This window comes from Cryphonectria parasitica (genome assembly GCF_011745365.1).
Source record: "Cryphonectria parasitica EP155 unplaced genomic scaffold M406scaffold_1, whole genome shotgun sequence".
Taxonomy (NCBI): domain Eukaryota; kingdom Fungi; phylum Ascomycota; class Sordariomycetes; order Diaporthales; family Cryphonectriaceae; genus Cryphonectria; species Cryphonectria parasitica.
Genome location: NW_024468909.1, coordinates 1,424,312 through 1,440,280, shown reverse-complemented (window position 1 = coordinate 1,440,280; position 15,969 = coordinate 1,424,312). Strand labels below are relative to the sequence as shown.

General features: G+C 55.4%; 5 protein-coding genes across 5 annotated transcripts; 1 reads left to right on the top strand and 4 right to left on the bottom strand.

Moving 5' to 3' along the window:
• Window positions 1–302: 302 nt before the first annotated feature.
• Window positions 303–2,707, bottom strand: M406DRAFT_66289 (uncharacterized protein; the record flags this gene model as incomplete). The annotated part of the gene is made up of 4 exons (XM_040924989.1): window positions 303–466; window positions 544–2,149; window positions 2,258–2,583; window positions 2,686–2,707. 4 exons carry the CDS (start codon window positions 2,705–2,707, stop codon window positions 303–305), a joined length of 2,118 nt encoding a protein of 705 aa, XP_040780788.1.
• An 817-nt stretch (window positions 2,708–3,524) lies between these two features.
• M406DRAFT_270806 (uncharacterized protein) lies at window positions 3,525–6,587 on the bottom strand. Its single transcript, XM_040918092.1, has 4 exons — window positions 6,441–6,587; window positions 5,903–6,359; window positions 4,662–5,823; window positions 3,525–4,592 (listed from the first exon to the last, which is right to left on the bottom strand). Exons 2-4 carry the CDS (start codon window positions 6,210–6,212, stop codon window positions 4,313–4,315), a joined length of 1,752 nt encoding a protein of 583 aa, XP_040780787.1. The 5' UTR covers window positions 6,213–6,359; window positions 6,441–6,587; the 3' UTR covers window positions 3,525–4,312.
• Window positions 6,588–8,993: 2,406 nt separating this feature from the next.
• On the bottom strand, window positions 8,994–9,977 carry M406DRAFT_270803 (EF-hand). Its single transcript, XM_040918091.1, has 2 exons — window positions 9,578–9,977; window positions 8,994–9,508 (listed from the first exon to the last, which is right to left on the bottom strand). The coding sequence occupies exons 1-2, from the start codon at window positions 9,777–9,779 to the stop codon at window positions 9,075–9,077; spliced, it is 636 nt and encodes a 211-aa protein (XP_040780786.1). The 5' UTR covers window positions 9,780–9,977; the 3' UTR covers window positions 8,994–9,074.
• A 1,747-nt stretch (window positions 9,978–11,724) lies between these two features.
• Window positions 11,725–14,492, top strand: M406DRAFT_335620 (spindle pole body interacting protein; the record flags this gene model as incomplete). Its single annotated transcript, XM_040921064.1, has 3 exons — window positions 11,725–12,603; window positions 12,720–14,009; window positions 14,076–14,492. The coding sequence occupies 3 exons, from the start codon at window positions 11,725–11,727 to the stop codon at window positions 14,490–14,492; spliced, it is 2,586 nt and encodes an 861-aa protein (XP_040780785.1).
• A 455-nt stretch (window positions 14,493–14,947) lies between these two features.
• On the bottom strand, window positions 14,948–15,814 carry M406DRAFT_325306 (family 1 carbohydrate esterase; the record flags this gene model as incomplete). The annotated part of the gene is made up of 1 exon (XM_040919969.1): window positions 14,948–15,814. One exon carries the CDS (start codon window positions 15,812–15,814, stop codon window positions 14,948–14,950), a length of 867 nt encoding a protein of 288 aa, XP_040780784.1.
• Between the last annotated feature and the right edge of the window lie 155 nt (window positions 15,815–15,969).

The following is a 15,969-nucleotide window of genomic DNA, read 5'->3' as shown; positions in this document are numbered from 1 at the left end:
AAGCGGGACCCAAGAGACATCGGTATCGAAATTGGCGTCAACGTATCATAAAAGATGCGCCTCGTGTTTCTGTGTGTCCGTTTCAATTCTAATCAACATGCAGATCTAGATATGCCTAGATATGCCGAAGGGTTGATTTTTTTCTTCGTTCTTATTTTATTTTATAATGAGTTTCTAACACTTATGTGCACTTCCGCAGTGCGCTTCGCAGTGTCCCTTTCCAGCCCTTCCTCGCACTATGTACGTAATAAAGGTCTCTGATCAAAAACCCCCTAGACTCCATTGTCGCCAAATCCCCTGCTTCAGTCCTCCGGCTCTGTGTCGGTATTAGTAGCGCTTGTATCATCCTCTTCCTCCTCCGTGCCGCTCTCTTCTTCCGAGTCATCTTTCTTTGCAGGAGCCTGCTTTCTCTTGGGCGGTGGTGGTGCGTTGCCCTTGGCTGCGTTCATAATGCCGGCTATCGAATCTGTATCGAGTTAGTTTCCCCAGCTTCATCATGTGACATACGCTAGTATTGAAGAATAACAATCAAACAGAACTTACCCTCGTCAGGCTCGCTAATTTCATCCTCCTCCTGCATCTTAGCCGCTTTAGCAGCGTCCTCCACTACCAGGGTGACCTCCATCTTGGTATCAAAGCCAACATAGCTATCGCACACGACGTGCATGACAAAGGTGTAGTGACCGGGGCTGGGCGGCGCGGCGAACTGTGCCTTGAACATGACCATGTTGTACGTGGGCGTCTTGCCGTCTTCCTCAAAGATGGGCTGGTCGAATGTGTGAAACGTGAATGGCGGCACAGCCATCTTGCCTTGCTTCGAGTCGGACAGGAACACGTGCCACCGAGGAGAGTGCTCGCGGCCAAAGTAAGGGGCGAAGGCGAGCGGAGGCAAGATGGGCTTATCATCTCCGACTGTGACCGGCTTGCCGTCGTCTCCCTTGATGGTCCGCGTCTTGCGTCCAAGGATGGCGTCCAGGTCGTCTTCAGCGGGATCCACATCGACGAGGTCGAGCGCATTTACCTCGGGCACATTCTCAGAACCAGGCGGGATGATACGACCTTTGACGACGAGCTGGACCAGAGACGAGGGGATAATGAAGCGCTCGCCCTGCACCTTGAAGAAGGCCTTTGCGACACGGAAGTAAGGAAGCTGCTTCGCCACGCTGACCGCTGCCTGGTACTGCTCCTCGGTGAGGAGATCTTTCCCGACAGCAAGCCTTCGCCGCTGCGCATCTGGCTGGTCCATGAGCTTCTGCACCGTGGTGGGCACCTTGGAGTCACCATCGATAGCCTTGGCTATAGCCGGAGTGAGGTACGGGAGCTGGAGCAGAGGAGACGCCTGGGGAGACAAGGCCTGGATGATCCGCTGGCCGGCGTGGAAGGAGGCGAGGATAGGAGCAGTGATCTGGTACGCGGTTGTGATGGCGTTAAAAGACTTGATCAGGGACTCAGCGATGGGAGCAACCTCAAACTTCTGCTTCTCCAGCGTCGCATCGTCCAGCTCAACGCGGCCGAGGTAGGCCCATAGCAGGGCGAGCGTCTTCCTCCGCACGCCATTGTCGAGGTCCTCCAGCTTCTCCTTGTCCTTGACCGAGAGGCCGCCAGCGAAAGGCTGCACCTCACCGGGCGCTAGTATACGCGACTCGAGCTTCGACAGTCCCGCATCGGCCTTGTCGCCCTTGAGCACCTCGGCGAACTCCTTGCCAGTGCTAAGCGCCGTGATGACGCCGCCGACGTCGGCGTCCTGCTTGTACTCCTTGAACAGGCTGTTGGCGCTCTCCACCAAGACACCCTCCTTGGAGCGAGCCTGGGTACCGTACCACCACGAACCGACCAGGTAGGGCAGCAGAACACCGAACAGCAGGAAGTAAACGAGCACGACATATTTGCCGTTGCCGTCCGAGATCATGAGCTTGGGCAAGGCGATGCCGATCTGCGTACCCTGACGTCCGTCTGGGTGACCGTAGAGGAGATAGTTGTTGCGCACCTCCTCGTCCGTCAACGCCTGATAGGCCTTGGAGATGTCCACGTAGCGGTCGTTTAGCGACTCGATTGTCTCGTTCTTGGATGCGTCGGGCCTGATCTTGTCGGGGTGGAACTTGAGCGACAGCTTCTTGTAGGTGCGCTTGATGACTTTCTCGGTAGCGGACTAAACACGGCGGCAGCGGCAGCAGCAGCAGCCACGGGTCAGCATTCAGTTGGGAAAATCAGGTGGGAGCAGTCAGAAATTCCCCATAAGAAAGTAGGCGGCGCGTACCTCAGAGATGCCCAGTATATCATACGGGTTCCAGATCCGCTTCTCCACCGGCACCTCCACGTAGTAAATCAGGTACGCCGTGTACACCATGATAGCCCAGCCCAGGATCACAAAGAGAGTCAGAACCGGGCGTCGGCTCTGCTTCCGGTCCCTGGAGCGTTGTACATCAACGAGGTCGGCATGTTTGGGCCTGTAGTCGGACTGGATCCTTGTGAACTGTTTGGACGGATCGCTGAACCAGCTGTTGGTCAGGACGTAGGTCAGAGGGAGCGTCGCGATCGTCGTGACTGTGAATGCAAAGAAAGGCCAGAGGTTGCCCTCGGCGTCTTCAAAATATGGAAACTTGGTCAGCAACAGAACTGAGTGCCCTCCTCCTCTCCAAAGCGCTCGCTGGTCGAGCCATTGGGGGGGGGGGGGGGTTTACGCACCGTATGTGTAGTCGGAACTCATGATGAGCAGGAGGACATGTGGCGATAATGCAGGCTATTGCCAAGGTTTCGAGGGAGAAAAAGAGAAGGTAAAGGGAATCAACAAAGTCGTAAGGAGGGTTCAGGTCGTCTGTCTGGTCGATACCAAAGAGGAACCAAAAAAAATGAGCGACGTTTCTGCGAGACCGGGCGGCGCGCGGCGGAACACGCAAGGAGACAGAAACAAAATCGGCGACCTGCGTCCTCGGGATGTCGGCTAGGACTTGGTCCTATGGGAAATACTAGATAACGGTGAGGTTCACCCAGGAGAGAAGGGTTTGGCTGAGCCTTTGACGCTGAACTCGAGGACGACAACAACGGCGATATGCAAGGGCCAGTTTAAGCTTCCTAGAGGTTGTTGAACCGGATGCCAGGTGGCCTGGAAATTTTGGGCAGGGGTCAGTCATCCCAAGCACTAAGCCACAAGTACCAGTTGCGACCCCGGAAGTGAACACATGGGCCACTTTCCCGCTAAGGAACAACCCAGAAAAGGTCTGGGGCCCAAAAGAGCCGCCGCCGTCCTTCTCCCCACTAATATAGGCACCCCTCCCCAGTTGTGCTGACCCCCGGCTGCGTCACTAATTTAGGACTGGAATGTCTAATAGTCAGCCTCATCCTCACTGCACCTTTGGTAAGGACAATGGCAAGATCAACACTAGGCTCCCTACAGGTCGAAATAGGGAGAAAAAAATATTGGTGTTGGTGGCGGGGTGATCCAAGGGGAGGGAAAGAATGAACAAAGAGTATTGATTTTCGTTTTCTTATCACCATCAAAAGACACACGTGTACAAGTAACAGACTTTTTTTTCTTCCCTTTTCACTTGGTATTGAGCTCAGGGGCTCTCTTCTATCTGTATGGCCCCAACACAAATAGCCACATGGTAGAGTAGCTAAACAGGTCTGAACAAGTAGATGCAAATGAGAACACGAGCAAGCGGAGGAGGAACAAAAGAGACACTGGCCGTCCCTTGTCCTTGGCGGTCTCTGAATATCTTCATGCTCCATGAGTGAAACACCGCTCTTCGTCCCCAGCAGTTTTCTCCTGACGCCAGAGCCCCTTCCCCATGCAATGTTCAAGAAACAAAAAAAAAAAAATAAAGGAGAAATGATACCAAACCCGTCTATACCTGGTGGACAGTAGACCCAGGCCAGAGCATGGCTCCTCCTGTCTCCTGCTGCCCCGTTGTCTCTTTGGAAAAATGCTCCCGCTTTTGTTCTTTTCTATGCTGGATAAACATCATCAGGTTGCCCTATATCTTTGCATGATACACCTCAACGGATACGCCGCGCCGAGGACCAACAGTAGCGGTACCAATGTCTGCAAGGGAAGGAGGACGATGGAGGCGAGGACGGCCATGCCGATCTGGCGAAGCTGTTGGAGCTGCCTGTCGCGCGCTTTGACAGATGCGTCCACCTGGGCATGCCACCACGATGCCGCATTTCGACAGTATCCGCCGTCTTGTTCTTCATCTTGATCTTTCTCACATCTACTGCTCTGTTGCTGACCCTGCTCCTCGTCGTCGGAGCAGGCTGATCCACTCTCATCGTCGCCATCGTCGCCATCGTCGCCATCGTCCTCGTCCCCATGTCAAGAGAAATGGAAACCGCCTTGTGCTCCACCAAAGCCGCCTGGGTAGCCCCGTGATCGACCGCCGCCCTGGGGGAAGGAGAAGCCACCACCGGGAAAGCCGCCGCCGCCACCGAAGCCTCCGCCACCGCCACCAAAGCCGCCGGACTGGCCGAAGAGCTGGGAAAGGATCTCTGGGTCGAGAGGCACGCCCTGAGCGCCGCCGAATCCGCCTCCACCTCCGCCTCCAAACATGTCGGACATATCAATGTCATCACCAGCGTCGTATCGAGCGCGTTTCCTGCGTCGGCTGTTAGCTAGTGATCAAACCAATGGGAGAGACTTGTACTGCCGGGCTGGCAAAACTTACTGAGGGTCACTCAACGTCTCGTAGGCCTCGCTAATGTCCTTGAACTTGGCTTCCGCCTCGGCGTTGCCGGGATTCTTGTCGGGGTGGTGCTGGATGGCCATCTTCCTGTATGCCTTCTTGATTGTGGCGTCATCAGCATCCTTGGAGACGCCGAGAATCTTGTAGTAGTCCTTGCGCTGACTCTTCTTGTGCTCCAGTTCGGCCTTGCGGGCCTCCCTCTGGGCTGCAGTATCGGATGGGTCGGCCTCGACAATCGCCTTCCACTCCCGCACCGCATCCTCCCACCTTTCGGCACCGCCCAGGGCGTTCGCCTTGGTCTTGCGGGCCTTGGAATAGGCGGGGTCCAACCGGAGCGCCTCGTCACAGTCCCCAATAGCCTTTTCGTAGTCCTTGAGCTTGTTGTAGCAGAGGGCACGGTTCTGCAGGATCTTGGAGTTGGTTGACTTGTTTGCGGGATCCACGGCGAGGGCCTCCGTGTACTTGTCGATGGCCTCTTGCCACCGTCCGGACTTGTAGTTGGTGTTGCCCTCCTCCTTCAGCTTGTTCAGGTTCCTGATCACCTTCAGCCACTTGATGGCGTCTCTGAAGTCAGGGTCACAGTCGATAGCCATACGGAGCACCTGCATGGCCTTGTCGTTGTCGCCCTGCCCATAGAGCCCACGGGCCCTCAGCACCAGGGCCTCGGGGTCCTGGCTGTTTGTCCTCAATAGCTGCGTGGCAACATTCTGGGCCTCGCCGAGATTATTCTCGCCGCCCATCTTCAGATAGGCCTCGCCGCGCATCAACTGCCACTTTCGCGGTTTCCGCGCCCCAGGACCGAGCAGCCTCTCGGCCATGTCCAGGGCGTGCAGCACCATAGAGGGGCCAGATCCCTGTTGCAGACCCTGCCGGGCCGACTCAATGTACTGCAGCATATCCTTAGCTTGCTGCATGTCCTTGGCCGAAGGAGCGGGCTGGATGCGCTGGAAGGTGACCATGGCCTCCTCGGGCTGGCCAAGATTCGTGTAGATTCGTGCGAGGCGCAGCAAGATCTTGGCGTTGGTGGAATCCAGATCGACAGCTCTCTTGCAATCGTCGAGAGCGGCCTCGTAGCGACCATCAGCCATATATGCTGCAGCCCTGTTGCCCAGGTAAGTGGCCGAATCCGGCTGGAGTTCGACGGCTGCAAATGTCTTTGTGTTAGCTTATCAATGAAAAGAGAGGAGGGGAAGCACCCCTGCCGTGGGCCTTTTGTTGCGTACCTCGAGTGTACTCTTCAATGGCCCGCTTGTAGTTCTTCTCCTTGAAAAATTTGTTGCCCAGGGTCTTGAAGACCTCAGCCTCGTCAGCCGGCGTGGGAGGGGGGCTGTTTGGGTCGCTTGTGTGGGGTGGTGGTGCGGGAGCGTCCTCTTTCTTGGGCGACGATGCTCCATTGGTGGCCGGAGGAGGTGTCTGCGCAGGCGACCGCTCTGCTGCTGGTGGCGAGGGTTTTCTCTGGGAGGGAGAGGCCGGCGCTGAGCCGGCGCTGGGAGGATCAACGTCCATCCTGTCGACGGAGTCACGCGCGCTCATGGCTGATAAGGCAGAGAGCCTCCTAATCTCGTCGGGTGGGAGGTTGAGGGGGTGAGTGTCGGGGTCGACCTTATTCCGCCGGCTAGAGGAGGAAGATTTGCCCAGGTCGGAAGATACTCTGGAGAAGCGTCGGGAGGAGCGTTTTGACTCGGCAGCGGCCGCGGCGGCTGTGGCGGTGGAGGAAGAGGAATAGGCAAGGTTGGGAGAAGCCGGCGAGGCGGCTCTAACGGACTTTTTTGTGGGCGAGGCAGAGGCCGACTTTGACTTGTGCAGGGACTTCAAGGGCGATTTGGTCGAGGGAGTCGACTCGGAATGCGAATGATAATGCAGGTCGTCGTCGTCGTCCCGGCTGCGGTCGCGGCGCAGGTTGTGGTCCTGAAGCTTTGATTCCTCCGGGTGGGACTTTTTGGTTTGCCTCTTGCTGCTGCTGAAGAACTTCATTGAGTCGAATTTGGGTGGGCAAACAGGCGCTAGTGTAATCCGTAGTAATGTACAGACGGTGCTGGCCAGCGGGGAATCCTTCTCTTTTTTTTTCCCCCGAAAAAAAAAAAAAAAAGATAGCACTGAGCTGTGAAGGATTGACCTTGACCTTGACTGACTCGAAATGGTACACCCGACGAACCAACAATCAGTGAGTGAATGAGTCGACCAAACACTGCGCACTATTGAGGTTGCTGGACGCGACAAAGGGCTGCTCGACACTTGGTATATCTTGTTGTCGTCGACTCTTGATTCTGAATTTGTGGTTGGCAGGTGTCTTGTTGGCAGTGAGGGGTCAACCTTTTTCTTTTTTTCTTCTCCCCCCCCCCTTCTTTTTCTTGTTGCCACTTAGGAGATATGTAGCCCGGTCGACAGGGTACAGCTTGGTAAGCCACAATTCAGGCCTGTTTGTGTGAGAACGTAAATAAAAGGTCCCCTCAGCAGCGCGTAGCAATGCTCTAATCTTCGCCTCGTTTTCCCTCTCTTCTCTCTTTCTTTTTTGGGGGGTGAAACAGGCTGAATTCTGTCCCGGTGTGAGAAACGTGATGCTCGTATGAGTACTTCGTTTTGTGAGCACACACAGGGGTACAAACACACAAACAAATAAGTAAAATAAACAAATTCGTTTGTGAGGTGTTGAAGTATTAAAAAGACACGCGTCGTTGTTGGAGGGGCAAAAGAGGTGTTCAGTAAAATGTGGTAGTCGGTTATTTGGAGGAGGTTGCAGTAATGGCAGGTATAGATGCAATATGCAAAGGTTGTTGTAGACCACTCACTCCAGGCCGAGTTCCGTTAAAGTTCAACGGTCCACCGTCCTCACATTCAGCCTTCCCTCACTCACACACTCTTTTTCGCCGACTTTTTGGCGATTGTGGGCGCTGAGAAGAGGCCGGGGGGGGGGGGGGGGCAGCGCAGCTGGGCAGCTGAACGTTGAGATTGAGGCGCAATAGCTTCTCCCCTGTCTCTGTTCCCGCAGGCCGCAGGGCTGGGCTGCGGCTGTCTTGTCAGATCTGTCACAAATATCTTGGTGACTGACTCTTTTTCGGCCGTCCGTGAGTACTGCTTGCTGTTGATGGTGGCCACACAGGGTATGCGCTGGTCGGGGTGGAGGCTTTCCGCAGTGGACGACAAGCAAACGAAAGCTGGTACGGCAGTGGACACAGCAGGAAATATTGTGGATGTCGGCAGCAATAACAACAACAAAAGCACGGCCCCAGGACAGACTTAAGGATTATCGATCGCCACTGCTACTGGGCGAACAGCTCCGAGGTCGTATCAATGGCACTACACAGAGCGAGCGAGCGAGTAAGTAAAGAGAGGGGGAGGCGAGCTGTCCCTTCTGACTTGCGCCCTGTGAAGAGAGAAGCCAGAGTAACATGTAGAAGAACCTAAGGTAAGCAGCAACGCCTTGATACGCGCCTATCACTCCGAGCCCCCCTGCTCTATTGGTTTCTTCCAGTGCATTCTATGCGTTCTTGTTGCCAGATGGTGCAACCATCCGAGTGGCCCACTGGGTTAAACACGCTGTTCATCACCGCAGTTTTTCAACCACCTCCATTTCGATCGGCGCCAATAGAGGCCCCATGTCAACAAGAAAATCTCCACTGCCTAGCATCTGGGGGCTGTGCTTGCATCTGTGATGATGCGCAGACCACGTTGTGGTCATAGTAATTGATTTGGGTCCCTATCTTGTTTTCAATCGATTACTACCGACTTGAAAAAAAAAAAGTGTCTCCCACCATGTATCCTCAACATTGATCACTTTAGCATCGACAATATCATATCAACAAAGTTTCTGCCCAAACCAACCCCTCCCCTCACCCCTACAAACGGAAAAGTTAAAAGGAAGAGCGCGGCCGGGACCGAAGCGCCCATGCAGGGGACATAGCACACACGGCATGGATTCCCGTTGGTTGTTTCGTGGGTCCGGGGAGATCCCAGAAATGGTAACATTCCGTTGAAAGATCTAGGGTATGTATAGAATATGAAGAGCCTTTTGGCAGAGATACTATAACTACTGCAGTACTATTTATCGATCCTTCTGGAGGACATGTTGAGGGGACGAAGACGAAATGCTGTGAGGAAAGAAGATCGAAACTCTTTTACAATATACCGTCTGTTCGAGGACATCGAATTCATGACACTTCACAATGGGACCGTTCGAAAAACCTAGTCTCGAGAGATATAGCAGCATGCTTGTCTTGTTCTTCCTCACCTGCTCGGCCTGGCACAGGCTCTGTTCAGGACGCATAGGCTCAGCTACAGAAGACTCTCCACGCTCCTTGAATATTTATGCTCATGCTCGCCAAATATCAGTTACAATCATAAACTATGGTATCGTTTTCTTCCCTTCTTCTTTCTTTTCCCTTCCCGCACGTCTCCTTATTCCTCCGTCTCTTCGTCCCCATCCTCGCCCGGGGCGTTCCCATTACTCCCACCGGCAATCGAGGTCACGAACTCCTGGTATCTAAAAACCTCTCCCCTCTTGCCAAAACCGCCCGCGCCTGCTCCCTTCGCTTTGCCGCCAAATGCCCTTTTCCCAGAGAATCCAGACATGACCTGGTCTATCTCCGCAGCTGTGAGCGTCCTCTCGCCGGGCTCCGGCGCCGTATGCAACAAAGCGTCGCGCAGTTCAGCCAAGTCCACCTGACCGCTGTCATCATTGTCAAAGGCCGAGAATGCAGACAGCAGTTCCGAGCTTGGGGACAGAGAGGCCAGGCTCGTGGCGATGGTGTTGAGGAACGTGGCGAGCGTGATGGTCTGCGGGGCGGAGGGAGGGAAGAATGAGGAGACATCTGATGCCGTGGAGGGTAGTCCTGTCGTAAGAATGTTAGCGGCGGTCTGCTGGAGGTGTTATGTTGGTGCGGTGGCGCGGGGCTGCATACCAAGCTGGTTCAGCATGTCGGCGACATCCTCCCTGTTCACGGACCCATCACTGTCCCGGTCCAGTATCTGGTAACCCTCACGCAGAGTCCGCACCTGCGCAGGCTGCAGCTGCGACAGGGCATTCCCGTGCCCCATCGTAGAAGCCGCTGATGCATTTGACACAAGAGGAGGGCGCTGCTGGCCCCTTGGTGACCCGTACATTTCTTCTGAAGACTGCCGCGCCGCTTGGCCTCGTGGAGTAAGGCTATCTGCGGTTCCGCTCGGCGTCGACGAGCTGCCGCCGGAGGCGAACCTCGAGTGGCTGTTCACCTGACTTGCTTTCGGCGTGGACTGTCGCAGAGGAGAGGGCGAGGCGGGTGATTCTGGTCGGCGGAAGGGTGAGCTGCGTGGGGAGGAGCCAAGACTTGCTCCTCCTCCTCCGAAGGAAGAGGTCTTGATATGACCAGCGGGCATAGCCTGTTTATATTGAAATTGTTCTTTTAGCCTTACACTCTTGGCTATGTCGTAGTGTGTGGAGCAAGACTCCATCACGAATCATGGATTACACGTACCATCATGCGGTCAGGGCTAGTCGTCAACGTCCAATAAATCGTTGGGCTTTCAGGTCAATCATTAAGGTAACTTGATAAAGGGCCCGTGATTATTCGGGAAATGCAAAGTACTGTTGTTTGTTCTTCTTGGTGTCTGTGTAGATCAGATGTAGAATTCGGAAACTTTGGTTGTGTGGCTGGGAGTGGGAGCGATGATCTGGGATACCGACTCCAGTCACGGCGTGGTGCGTAAACAAGCTAGGCGGGCTAACCCAGCAACACCGGCTACAACCGACCCCACAGGGCACAGGTGGGAGTCCTTGTCCCTAGGCGGGAAGCTTGGGCAATGCGCTGCAAGCAACTCCTTTCACAGGATGGGCCGTCTCATGGGGAGGGGTGGCTTAATGAAGGGGGGCTCATGTCAGGGGTCAGGCTTGTACCTCTACAGGCCATTAAAGACCTCACTGCTCCAACCCACCCTTCCCAAACCCCCCAGCATCCCCTACAATACAGAGAACCTAGGCAACTCGCTGGCTTGATTCGACGCTTAATCGGCATCCTTGTCAGGGGGAAGGAGTGGAGTGGCAGATCGATAAGGGTCCGTCCCTCTTTTTTGCGAAACTGTCCCAGTGTGAGGGGGAAATAGAGCACTCTCTCCTCCCTGCGGTGGATCATGAACAATGTTGTACTGTAAGAGTGGAAGTGGGAGTGGAAGACGTTCAGCAATCTGATCTATCTATTCACCCATCCCATCCGTCTTTTTCGAATTCGGGCTCTTCTCTCTCTTCGAGTTGCAGATCATGTCTCGGTTTGTTAGCTTCCAACGCATTGACTCGAACCCAATGTCGTGACCGTTACTGTCCTCAGTGCGCAACGTCCAGACCATCCAGACCGTTCAGCGGATCTTTCGACGACTTCGACAGCCCTATTCTATGGGTTTATCATTCTGTTTCTGTTTTCGTTTCCAATCTTGACACCCAGTGCAACGTCGAGTTTTGGCCCCCGCGCAGACAACCCGTTGACAATTGCTCTTCGATTCGGCTGTTGGCCCTCCGAGCCCTGATTCTAAAACGCCACGGATGGTGAACTCGGCTCGTCTGAAGTCTTGTTTCCTTCTCGACAAACTTGGGCTCTCAACCGTCTGCCTCGCCGCCCTGACGAAGCGAATCGCATCAATTCTAATCCTACTTCGGACCAGCTACCCCTCAGACCAGCAAACCACACCAGCGATCTCAGGACAATCCTGTTTGCGCTCGACCGGCGCAGGAATCGCGACTATTGATACCCTCGACTCCTTCGCGCCGAGGAGTTCACGACTTTTATCAGGATTGTTTCGTCTTGGCTACATTGTCCCCTTCTCGTCCCGTCCGACTGCTCGGAGCCAAAGTGATATTACCAGGAGGACTGTGCGAACCAGAATTCGTTCAGAGCATCTCACGTCGAGAATTGAGTTTTCAGACTACACTTCCGCCCCCCTGCCTCATAAAAGGAAACGAGGGTTCCGATACCCCCCAGAAACACAACCTCGCCCGGTCATCTACTAGCCGACCCCAGTCCTCGAACCCACGAGCAGCTGCGTTGTGCCCCGGCCGACTGCAAAGAAAGAGAGAACAGAGATGGCCACGGCGCAGACGGCGCAGCCTTACCATACACAGAGATCTGGTCAGGCAAATGGGAGCTCCTCGACACTGGAGCACACGCGAAGGACATCGCTGGCCTCCATTATTCCCTCTTCACGCTCCGCATCTCAAATGTCGCATCACTCCTCGAGACCATCGCGGTCGCCCATACCGCCGGTCGTCTTCGCGGAAGGCATGACCTCCGAACCCGACCGAACCTCGGATCCAAGTTCCAAGTCCAAGACGCCTTCGACGGGCACGGGCATCTCGTCGCAGCATTCCTCGCTCTCAGGCAGCAGCATGGTGCACATGCCACGCTATAATTCGGAAAAGCACTCTCGGCGCAAGTTAAAATCACAATACCCACGCGGGTCGACGGAGAACCATGTCGAGTATATCTTGGTTGCGTCCTTTGATATTGACCGGGGGCCGGTCATGGAGCACCAGTACCCAGTGGCTATAACGGGCGATGAACACATGTTGGCAGAGCTTATGTTGCCCGACCAGGCGCACATGAGGAACCAGGATTGGACAATATTTTTCCTGCACAAGGACACAAGCCAAGAGGAGGAAGATCAAGAGAAGCGCGCAAAAGAAGAGAGGAGACGAAGGCGGCAGAGGAGGAGGGACAGAGCTGCGGGCATCATCCCTGAGGGGGCTGGGGACGACGGCGAAGACAGTGAGGGGGACGACGATGACGACGACCTTGACGACGACGATGAGTCTACAGACAACGAGGCCGAGGGTGGCGAGGGACCGCCCTTGGTTTATGTTTTGAACCTGGTCAACACGAAACAGGACAAGACGGTGAAAAGAGGAGCAATAGTGAAGGCAATGGCCATCTGCACGAGACATCCTTTCCTTCACATTTACAAGGTGAGTGGCAATTTGGGGTGTTTTCGGGAAAGATGTCCCGCATGCTCTTGGAGATCTATCTCCCGCACATCATCGCCCTTCTCATTTTATGGAACCAGCACTGACATGCCGCACAGCCCCTCTTATTATTAGCTTTGGAAGAGTACTTCAAGTCACCGGTGCCGGAAACGCTGGCTATGCTCTACGATGCGGTCAACGCCATGGACCTTTCCCTGATGCCCAGGTTGAGCTATCTGGAAAGACAGCTCTTGCAATCAAGTGAAAACAAGGATCTCTTTGTTGAGAAATTTGAGAAGATGGTGCAGATGAGGATAGAAGAGAATAAGGACACGGGAGGAGCCGGCAGGGCAGAGCAGTCTGTGGATAGCAGTCGTGACGCGCTGAAACGACCGCAGATATCTCGCGCTGGGACGAAGGCCCATCTCGAAGGAACGGGCCAGTACTCTGTGCCCAGGGACACGCACGAGTTCGAGACCAAGGTCATGTACAAGGGCATACCGATACCGATCAAGGTGCCTGTGGCTGTCATGCCCGAGTCTGTGGGCGACTTCTCCCTCATCAAGCTCATCCAAAACTTCTCAGACCCGCACACCAAGCAACCACAACCATTTCCGCCACACGCACACCTGACCACCAACGGCCCATCTACCCACCCGATCATCGTTCTCGCCAACGCACTCCTGACGCAGAAGAGAGTCATCTTCCTTGGCCACAACATGCCCTCTGGCGAAGTTGCTGAAGCTGTCCTGGGCGCATGTGCCTTGGCATCCGGCGGCGTGCTCAAGGGCTTCACGCGATATGCCTTCCCGTACACGGACCTGACCAAAATCGATGACCTCCTCAAAGTACCTGGATTTATTGCTGGCGTCACGAACCCAACGTTCGAGATGCACCCCGAGTGGTGGGATGTGCTCTGCGACCTGCCGTCTGGACGTGTGAAGATCAGCAGCAAGGTCGAGCCCGCACCTATCACCGAAGGGCAGATGTATTTCCAACAGCAAAGCCCAGGGCAAGCGTCTCTCGTCAACGTGCCCCTCTCGACATCCTCATCCGCTCCGGATCTGACAGGCGACCAGGCCTTTATCGGAGACGTCTTGAAGAGCATTGCCGCTCGTCACGGCGAGCGAGTGGTACGGGCCAAATGGCGAGACTGGGTTGCCAAGTTTACCCGTGTGGCGGCCGCGTTTGAGGAGAGTGTGTATGGCGCAAGCGCTCTGTACATTGGAGGCGATGACGGCGTAGAAGAAACCCCTGGAACCGGGCCGACCAAGTTCGGGACGAACGGGATCCTGAGCGGGCACGGGTATGTCTGGCCGGATGAGCTATCGAAGCAGAAGGAGCTGGCTGGCAACGTGACGAGGATAGAAGGCTGGAGAAACACTAGGAGTTATTACAGCTTCATCCAGGTAAGGCCTTCCCTAGGCTTTGTTAACGAACAGGGAGGATGGGACAGGTTGGCTAACAGAATACAGGACATGGCCAAGCTCTACACCATCCGCCCACTCAAGGGTCTGGACCTGCACCACCTGCACGATCGTCTCCGTATGCAGCGCATGACAGCCTCGCAGACGCGTGAGATCTACCTCTCCTTCTCGCGGTTTGTCAACAGCTACGACGAAATCTGCCTCTTCCTGTCGGTGGCACCCGAGTCCCACGCGGGGCTCTTTTACCTAGCCCTGGGCCTCTTTCACAAGGACAGGGAGGTGCGGATCAAGACAGCGGAGCTGCTGGACCGCATTGGCGAACATGAGGCGGGCCAGCACTGGTGGAGAGGCATGTCGCGGTTCGAGAAGCTGGCATATATGCGTATCAAGAGGGAAGCAGACGCCGAGGCAAAGACTAAATCGAACGGAGAGGTGCTTGTTCCTGAGGAGAGGAGAGCCAGCTGAGGAGAGATAAAGCCTTTCTGACACAGAGGGTGAGAGAGAGACTCGGAAGGTCTTTGGGGCTGTTACTTGGAGTTCAGGTCTCCTCTGGCTGCAGGAAGGAGTCTCGGGAGCGCTTAGGACATTTTTTTTGGGGGGACATTCGCTGCTATGTTGCTATCTTTTGTTCTCTGCATATGAACATTGGGGTTGGGGTTCATTCTTTTGAGCTATCTGGTTTGGACTACTGCGGACGTCTTGCTTGATTTTTTTTTTTTTTGTTTTTTTGTGCATGTATGTGTGTGTGTTGTTCCGCTCCAACCCTAAATATACCACTCTCGCTCGTTGCTTTCAGCGCTGAATGTTTCAACCTTGCAGAAAGGAACACCACGCAATCCGTTCCTCATGTGCACCTAGTTCGCAAATCTTGATGCCCTCTCCGTTCCCCCCCCCCCCTCTTCTTTTCCTCTCCAATCGGCTCAGACGGCCAAGAATTTGGCGGCATGCGCAACATGGTCATCGCTAAAGCTGGCCATGAAGAAATACGAGTGGTCATACCCCTCCTGGAACCTGAGCGTGAACCCTTCCAGGCCGGCCTCCTTGACGGCCGCCTCGAGGTTCTCAGGCAGCAGCTGCTTCTGCTTGTAAAAATTATCGCCGGTGCCGACGTCGACCAGCATATTAAGCGGGCCGTTCTTCCAGCCCTTGACCAGCTCGGTGGCGTCGTGTTTCTTCCAGGCGTCCTTGTCGGCGTCGCCCAGGTAGCCGGCAAATGCCTTTTGGCCCCAGGGGCAGTTGACGGGGTTGGCGATGGGGGCAAAGGCGGAGACGGACTTGTAGGCGGCCGGGTACTTGAGGTACAGGGTCAGGGCGCCGTGGCCGCCCATGGAGTGGCCGGTGATGGAGACGCGGTCGCGGTCGAGCTGGTCGGCGTAGGCGGCGAAGACGAGGTCCGGCAGCTCGCGGGTCAGGTACGACTCCATCTTGTAGTGGGCGTCGAAGGGCGCCTGCGTGGCGTCGAGGTAGAAGGAGGCGGCCTCGCCAAAGTCCCAGCTGTCGCGCTCGCCGGGGAGGTCGAGGCCGCGAGGGGAGGTGTCTGGGTAGAGGACGGCGAGGCCGTGCTTGCTGGCGGCGTGCTGGAAGAAGCCCTTCTCGGTGCAGTTGTCCGGCGTGCAGGTCAGGCCGGAGAGGTAGATGAGGAGGGGCACTTTCTTTCCGTCGCGGGTGGCGGCGGGCGGGAGGTAGAGGTTGAGGTTCATTGGGGTCCCCGTCGTGCTGGACTGGTGGCTGAGCTTGAGGAGGGTTCCGCCGAAGGAGGCGATGGTGGCCTTGGTCTCGAACGTCATTGTGAATGGTTGTTGTGGTGGTGGTGATGATGATGATGACGACGGGGAGGAGATGAGGTGCCTAGAGAGTTGGAAGAGTCTCGAGGAGGAGAAGAAGGTGGGTGTGTGTCGTTGGATGATGTTGTTGTTGAGAAATCTCATGAGCTCAAAAGAAG

What these genes read in the sequence shown, in the direction of transcription:
- M406DRAFT_270803 (XM_040918091.1), bottom strand. Translation starts at nt 9,779, where the DNA reads ATGTACGGGTCACCAAGGGGCCAGCAGCGCCCTCCTCTTGTGTCAAAT. An exon ending in CGACATGCTGAACCAGCTTG is followed by an intron (nt 9,509 to 9,577) that starts GTATGCAGCCCC and finishes TTCTTACGACAG; the next exon opens with GACTACCCTCCACGGCATCA.
- M406DRAFT_270806 (XM_040918092.1), bottom strand. Translation starts at nt 6,212, where the DNA reads ATGAGCGCGCGTGACTCCGTCGACAGGATGGACGTTGATCCTCCCAGC. An exon ending in CATTGAAGAGTACACTCGAG is followed by an intron (nt 5,824 to 5,902) that starts GTACGCAACAAA and finishes AGACATTTGCAG; the next exon opens with CCGTCGAACTCCAGCCGGAT. An exon ending in GAGACGTTGAGTGACCCTCA is followed by an intron (nt 4,593 to 4,661) that starts GTAAGTTTTGCC and finishes CAGCCGACGCAG; the next exon opens with GAAACGCGCTCGATACGACG.